The sequence below is a fragment of the Borostomias antarcticus genome, assembly GCF_949987555.1.
Source record: "Borostomias antarcticus genome assembly, chromosome: 19".
Taxonomy (NCBI): domain Eukaryota; kingdom Metazoa; phylum Chordata; class Actinopteri; order Stomiiformes; family Stomiidae; genus Borostomias; species Borostomias antarcticus.
The window spans coordinates 1,334,910-1,342,822 of NC_140252.1; the positions used below are offsets into that span (position 1 = coordinate 1,334,910).

Genomic DNA, 7,913 nt, shown 5'->3' on the forward strand with positions numbered 1-7,913 from the left:
AGACCACGCACCGAGCGCTGACAGAAGAGAGACCACGCACCGAGCGCTGACAGAAGAGAGACCACGCACCGAGCGCTGACAGAAGAGAGACCACGCACCGAGCGCTGACAGAAGAGAGACCACGCACCGAGCCCTGACAGAAGAGAGACCACGCACCGAGCGCTGACAGAAGAGAGACCACGCACCGAGCGCTGACAGAAGAGAGACCACGCACCGAGCGCTGACAGAAGAGAGACCACGCACCAAGCCCTGACAGAAGAGAGACCACGCACCGAGCCCTGACAGAAGAGAGACCACGCACCGAGCGCTGACAGAAGAGAGACCACGCACCGAGCGCTGACAGAAGAGAGACCACGCACCGAGCGCTGACAGAAGAGAGACCACGCACATATATAATATCGTTCTAGCACAGAAACACTCTCTGGACACAAGAAACTACAGGCTACTGTAGTTATTACAGTTTCTCATCTGCTATGGCACGTAGAAATAGTTATAGTTGAAAATGTAAAAACAAATTAAGTGGAATGCCCCTTTAATGCATTGCAGCTTGAAGGTGGGCTGGTCTCTCAGAGGCCTGGGAAGAGGTAGAAGTTCTTCACCAGAGTGTTTCTGTCTGTGGTAGGCATCTGTCTGGGGTAATCTTCAAAGCTTCTCCTAACCTTTGTGGTTAAAACAAGAGTTTGATGTGCTGATTGTGTCCTTTAGTTATAAAAACAGATCTTCCTTAGAAACACCAGGCTGTCTGCAGATGCACTACTCACCCTCCTGAACAGTTCATCAATGTGTTTATCACAGGCATGAGTGTTGAATATCTCCACCATGTTCTGGATCATTAAGGAGCCCTTCTGTGTATCCCTATAGGACACAGTATCTGGAGAAGAGGCATTTAGGGGTCAGGAAACATTGTGTGCAACAATACGTACTGGGCTGCTGAAATCTATTCCTCTGCTTTACGCTTGAATTTATTATACTACAATATGTATATACAAGGTGCGACCGAAAAGTCCCCGGATTGTGTCCCCGGATTGTGCTAGCCATGCTCATGCCTCTATTTGAATTGAAAAAACAATGATATCCATTTGTTGCCCTATATTTCACGACTATTCTGGTATAATATTGTGCATTCGCTTTTGCCACCCACCTCTGTGGAAGAGATCAAAGCCACCGTGAGTGGGGAACTAAGGGGGCTCAAAGAGGAGGACTTTGCCAAGTGCGTCCATGGGTGGCAAAAGAGAATGCAGAAGTGTATTAACTCTGGGGGGGGGACTACTTTGAGGGGGACAATGTGTAATTTCTCTGCAGATTCTGTAATAAAAATGTTTTGAGAGTGTACTTTCTTTATTGTAATAAAATTGTTGAGTTTTGGGAGTTGGTAGAGAAAAGTGCCACAACTGTGACAAGCTACTCCTGCGACACTGAACTGAACAGCCCGTCACAGAAGCACCGATTGAGTGAGGTGAACAATATTATACCAGAATAGTCGTGAGATATAGGGGCAACAAAGAGATATCATTATTTTTTCTATTCAAATAGAGGCATGAGCGTGGCTGACACAATCCGGGGACTTTTCGATCGCACCTCATATATATATATATATATATATATATATATATATATATATATATATATATACACATACTGATATGAAATATACTGTGGGTGTAATATACTATGATATAATATGCAATATATATTATATACAACAATATTATATATATATATATATATGTACATATATATATACTACAATAGATAAAACATACTGTATATTTATCATTCCTTAGTAATCAATTTCCACTAAGACAGATTGCTCAGATGATTTCCAGAGGGGTGATGTCTATGTGCTTATGGGATAGTGAAACCTGGAGTGCAGGACATTAAGAGGGCGAAGTCCTTTTCTCCGTGTCTCCTAGAGTCCTCCTCCAAGTCCAGATCATGTATGGGCACCGACACCGCAGCAGAAGGTCCGTCAGTCACAAGCACCGACCCATCTTTGTCTGAAATGTCATGGAAACCATCTTCAGAATGGATCATTTCCATATCAGGGCTGCATACTATAAGTGTAGCAATGATATGTTGTTACACTAGATTATACACTGTGTTGGTGATAGTGGGTGGAGCAGTCCAAATGGGTCAGGTCAAGACGTGACCTCTACAAGGTCATACTAATAAGTCATAGTCCAAACTATGCTTTTTATTTTATTACAGCCATGTAGCTGTTGTTATAATTTGTGTGTAAATATGGTTATACTCTATGTTACGTGTGGTGGTACGTGTGTCCATGTAATGTTATTTGGTTTGGTCCATGTGGGGGGTGTCCCAGCGCACCCCTTGTTTTCTTGTTCCCACCTGCCCACCTAGCAAGGTATGCTGTACTTCTGCTGCTCCACTCTGTATAAACATGTTCATGATAAAGTGTGTATTGTATGAACTCCACATTGTATTCAGCTGTCTAGCTAAGTTATGCACTTTATTTGTACCGTGTTTTAGCTAGAATATTCCCTGTGCTTGTGACATTAGGTGCTGCTTATCGAGGGAGAGTTGAATGTGTGTGTGAGATGAGCTATAATAGCTAACTGCTGTGTTTCTGTGCACAGACTGCGGTAATAAACCTTAAGTTGTGGCAGTGTCATATTTTAACACAACGCAGAGTGAAGCACACTGTAAAGCCCCCAAGAAGTAGGAGCAAAATTAGCAAGGTAAGATCACTATGATCACTAAAGTTGCTATGCAGGTCAATCACTTTTCATGCTGTAGCCTACGCATTGTTTTACAAAGACAACATGTTTGTCTTGCCAGGAATGAACGGGAACTAATATCAAGATGGAAGTGACGCATCTCACCTCCCTGACAGGCCTGGATAATGATGACCTTAGGCTTGTCCATAAGAGCTTTGCAGTTTCTCGTGTTCAGGTAGGTGAAGATGTTGTTGATTGGAAACACATCCAGTTGAGGGTGATCCTCGGTCCAGTTGACGCCCAAAATCTTTCCCCGTTTCCCGTGGGACATGATGACCACAAAGGTGCTGTCTGCCCTGCGGTGCTCCTTGCGTTGAGAGAACGCTTTCAAAGCATTTTCCATCTCCTGAAGAGGGGGATAGACTGAATCAGTAACCCTAGGAACAGGTATTTATTCTAATGCCACCTCATACAATGGGTCTGTCCCAATTCAAGGGTTGCATCCTACCTAGGTCGCAGCCTACGCGGTCTATGTAAGTCACGTCCTTCAGGCCAAGTAGGCCGGATATAAATGTTTTGTGAAATGGGACGGTCCAGCCTACGGAGGATTCCCAACTAGTCATTGTGTTGCCTAGGCAACCCCAAGCGCGTGCCAAGCGTGTCGCGTGCCGGTAGCGCGACCTGTCCTGAGGCTGACGGCAGGTTGTTATGGAAACACCACAGCAAATGCCTGTCTAAATCTAAACTCGTAGATACAGGCGTAATTTGGATAAAGTTTCGACATATTGGGATTCTATGGTGGTACTATCAGGCATGAAATTGTATTAAAACGTAATAAAATTAACATCAAAGAGGTTTAAAAACGTTTTAAAATCCGAGCAATGGCGGCTGGTACAGGAATTCATCAGGACCGAAATGCATTCTGGGAGGGAGGCCGCGAAGGATGCATCAGTTGTATCCTTCAAATTGGTCAAAAGTAGGCCGCATTTGTGGGCTGCATTCGGAGGACTCTTCGTAGGCTGAATGAATTGGGACAGCACTTGTCGCCCCGCTGTGACGTAGCAGCCTTCAAATCCGGCCTAGGTAGGATGCAACCCTTGAATTGGGACAGACTCACTATACTGTACACACTATGGAGAGTATCTGTCTTTTTTGTTGTTGTTGTCAAAACTGTATATTGTCAGGGGACGTAGTCATTATCAACCAGAGTGTGTATTTCCCTCGGTGTGCCAAGTCCATTACCTTTGCAGAGAGGTCCCTGTGTTTGATCACCTTGTACCCCAGAGCTGTGAGCAGCCTCTCCATGTTCTCCTCATCCTTCTCAGCCCCTCGCCTGTCGCTTAAGGAGCCACCAAACTCCACGTTGGTGATCAGCAGGGCCAGGCGCATCCGACCAGACTTTTCCATCAGCGAGTAGATCTGACAAAGCAGAGGACAACCCAATGACAATGACTGCTATCATTATGGCAATACGTTCAACTACGGCCAGCCATTCACTGTCATGTTCCAACCTCATCTCCATGCCTCTGAAGTTTGTCCGCCTTGAACTCTGCAGTGCTGGCGATGAGGACAGACGACACTGCACAGGACACAGACAGAGAGCGTTTTAATGTTTCAGGCAGTTGTAGCAGCTAAAGGAGTAGTGACAACGCCTCATCTCTCCCAAGAGTGTTTGGGACTGTGATCATCTCAGTGAGAGATTATCCCGTCCTACTCTGCTTCGGATTGGCTGGTACTCGTTGCCTTTGATGGTTAGTGGGTAGCCTGGGGTCTATTTGCTTTGCAGTTGTGGTTTCCGGTCTATGCGGATACTGTCCAAAAACAGGCCTACCCATAAACCTATGATGCAGCAAGAACTTCTGCTACTTTGTTTGGTATGTCAATGCTTTATTCTGATTCATAGCAACTGACTGGGACTAGGCTGCTCAATTCAGCATTTTTGTGAAAGGACACCGGCGGGCTCTAGGACCGGAAACCAAGCGAATAGAAACCAGGTTCTCCCCCCAAGGACGCGAGGCCCGTGATACGGATCCGCTCCAAAATTGAGTGCTTTTTAAATTGTTCCATGCTACACCCCTCCACCGAGTTTAAATTGTTCCATGCTACACCCCTCCACCGAGTTTAAATTGTTCCATGCTACACCCCTCCACCGAGTTTAAATTGTTCCATGCTACACCCCTCCACCGAGTTTAAATTGTTCCATGCTTCACCCCTCCACCGAGTTTAAATTGTTCCATGCTACACCCCTCCACCGAGTTTAAATTGTTCCATGCTACACCCCTCCACCGAGTTTAAGTTGTTCCATGCTACACCCCTCCACCGAGTTTAAGTTGTTCCATGCTACACCCCTCCACCGAGTTTAAGTTGTTCCATGCTACACCCCTCCACCGAGTTTCGGGAAAATCTGTAGTTTTTGCGTAAACCTGTTAATGAACGGACGTATGGACGCACAAACAGACGCCACCAAAAACATTACCTCTCGCTCTGTGACACTGGGCAGAGGTAATCAGGATGACGGAGATGGTCTGTAATACTTGCTGTTTGGAGGATAGAACTGATGGCCTCCCTGCTAGTTTTAATGGAGTCATCATCATCATTGTCTTCATCTTATTTCTGTACTCTCTGGATCTGGAGCTGGTCTCAGACTCAGCTATGTGAATCGCACATGTGAGGTAATTTCCACTGTGCACAGGATTGTGGGTCAGTATAGCCAGAAAAGTCTGCTGGCTTGCATACTAGAAAATACGTCTGGATGTAGTAGGACATCCTGGTATTTTTGCCATACGGCATGTGGCATACTATGTACTGGGACATACTACATCCTTTTTTGGCATACTATATAGCATGGAAGTATGTGATTCGGAATGTAGCGCTGGTCTCAGCCTCGTCTAGACATCTCAGAGAACCGTATGCAGAACTCTGGGTAGCACCATCAGAACTTTGAAAGGACTGGACATCTAATTTGACATCACTTACTATTATGAAACACAAGATCAAAGCCGAGGAGAATTGAACTTTGTTGAAAAATCACACCCAGGTAGTGAAGAAAGCAGTGCAGGTTCATAAGCAAACTACTGCCCTCTTCTAGTGTGCAATGGAATTGTTTATTCCTGATTGGTCTAACACTGATGCTATGAAACACGCTCAAACACACACACACACACACACACACACACACACACACACACACACACACACACACACACACACACACACACACACACACGGAAAGACACACGTCATGTACAGAAGCAGCTACATCACATCATTGTTATTAGACATACACTATAGTTGTTCTGGCAATTGGTCAGAAAACTCTCTTACTGGTTGGAGGAAGCCGAGGATTGCTGCTTGCTCTCCTTATTGGTGCCTTTGGGGAGAGCACACCCTCCAATTTCGAACGTAGAATCTTCTCTGTAAAATAATGTCCACTGTTTCCTGCCACCATCTCCTTTATCTTGTCCAGCAGCTCTGTGACCTGAGTGACATCACGCCTGTTCTTGTTGTTGAGGACATGATACCTGTTCCCACATTTCTCAACAAGCCACTGGAGGGCCGTCCCTTCACTCTCAATGTGCTGCTCAATGCTTGTGTCTCCCAGACGGTCCCCCCAGGTGAACAGCACTAGAGTGTGACTCCAGACTCTCTCACTGAGAAGCTGCAGGTGTCCCTCTACTGCTCTTCTGTGTTTCTCAGAGAATGATGAATCCCCATCTATGACCAGGAGGAGAGTGTGGGGTCCTGGGGGACACAGAGACACACTGCGTACTATCTCCTGTTTAACCAGCTCAGGAGTCCTCTCTACAGGGAGAATCCACCACCATCCTGGAGTGTCGACCACAGTGACCTGCCTCCCTGCTACTTCTCCCTGTCTCTTCACACACTGAGCAGCTGTCCTCAGGTCGAACTCCTCTCTGCCCAGGATGGTGTTTCCTGATGAACTCTTCCCTCCTCCTCTCCACCCCAACATCACAACCCTCAGCTCTGAGAGATGGAGGGAGTCACCTGGGAGACAGTTCAAGAAAGAGAGACAGAATGAGAGAGAGAGCGGGAGGGAAGAGAGAGAGTTAGAGAGCGAGAGAGAGAGAACAATTGTGTTATTTCAACTTCCTATGCAGTACTGTCCTGTCTTATATTGAACAACTATGTGTGGCTGTGAACTGTGTGTGTGTGTGTGTGTGTGTGTGTGTGGTGGGGGGGGGGGTGCTTGTGTGTGTGTGTGTGTGTGTGTGTGTGTGTGTGTGTGTGTGTGTGTGTGTGTGTGTGTGTGTGTGTGGGGGGGGGGTGGCTTGCATGTGTTTGTGTGTGTGTGTGTGTGTGTGTGTGTGTGCGCGCGCACGCGCTTGCATGTGTTTGTGGGCTTGCATGTGTGTGTGTCTGAATTATTTTATTATTGGCAAATTAATACTTGTCGACAAACAATGTACAGTAAATATATGAATGAAAATCCACAGAATATAATGACTGTGTGTAAATGACATAGAGAACTAGCTGACGTATACATGATGCTCTGCACTCATATCCCAAAGACCTGAATCAGAGACTGAATTAAACTCACCCATTCCTGATCTGAGGGTCTCCCTCTGTTCCTGGACCTTCATCTGTCTCTGTTTCACTCTCTCTTTCTTTGCCCTCTGTCTTTCTTCTATCTTCTCTAGAATCTCTCTCTTCACCTCATAGTGGTATCCTCTGTTTCCTGCCACCATCTCCTCTATCTTGTCCAGCAGCTCTGTGACCTGAGTGACATCACGCCTGTTCTCGTTGTTGAGGACATGATACCTGTTCCCACATTTCTCAACAAGCCACTGGAGGGCCGTCCCTTCTGTCTCAATGTGCTGCTCAATGCTTGTGTCTCCCAGACAGTCCCCCCAGGTGAACAGCACTATAGTGTGACTCCAGACTCTCTCACTGAGAAGCTGCAGGTGTTCCTCTACTACTCTTCTGTACTCCTCAGAGAATGATAAATCCCCTCTTATGACCAGGAGGAGAGTGTGGGGTCCTGGGGGACACAGAGACACACTGCGTACTATCTCCTGTTTAACCAGCTCAGGAGTCTCCTCTACAGGGAGATTACTCCACCATCCTGGAGTGTCGACCACAGTGACCTGCCTCCCTGCTACTTCTCCCTGTCTCTTCATACACTGAGCAGATGTCCTCAGGTCAAACTCCTCTCTGCCCAGGATGGTGTTTCCTGATGAACTCTTCCCTCCTCGTCTCCACCCCAACATCACAACC

General features: G+C 46.4%; 1 protein-coding gene across 1 annotated transcript in view; it reads right to left on the minus strand.

The window, feature by feature from the left end:
• Nucleotides 1–559: 559 nt before the first annotated feature.
• LOC311321546 (GTPase IMAP family member 8-like) overlaps nucleotides 560–7,913 on the minus strand; it is a gene marked incomplete at its 5' end in the record, with an annotated part of 19,670 nt that continues 12,316 nt past the window's right edge. Inside the window, 8 exons of the mRNA XM_084453541.1 lie at nucleotides 560–659; nucleotides 762–871; nucleotides 1,863–1,997; nucleotides 2,844–3,084; nucleotides 3,921–4,097; nucleotides 4,190–4,257; nucleotides 6,111–6,392; nucleotides 7,237–7,913. The exon at nucleotides 7,237–7,913 is cut by the window's right edge and continues 28 nt beyond it. Coding sequence (XP_084309667.1) covers nucleotides 567–659; nucleotides 762–871; nucleotides 1,863–1,997; nucleotides 2,844–3,084; nucleotides 3,921–4,097; nucleotides 4,190–4,257; nucleotides 6,111–6,392; nucleotides 7,237–7,913 — 1,783 coding nt within the window. The 3' untranslated portion in view covers nucleotides 560–566. The remainder of the gene's footprint in view (nucleotides 660–761; nucleotides 872–1,862; nucleotides 1,998–2,843; nucleotides 3,085–3,920; nucleotides 4,098–4,189; nucleotides 4,258–6,110; nucleotides 6,393–7,236) is intronic.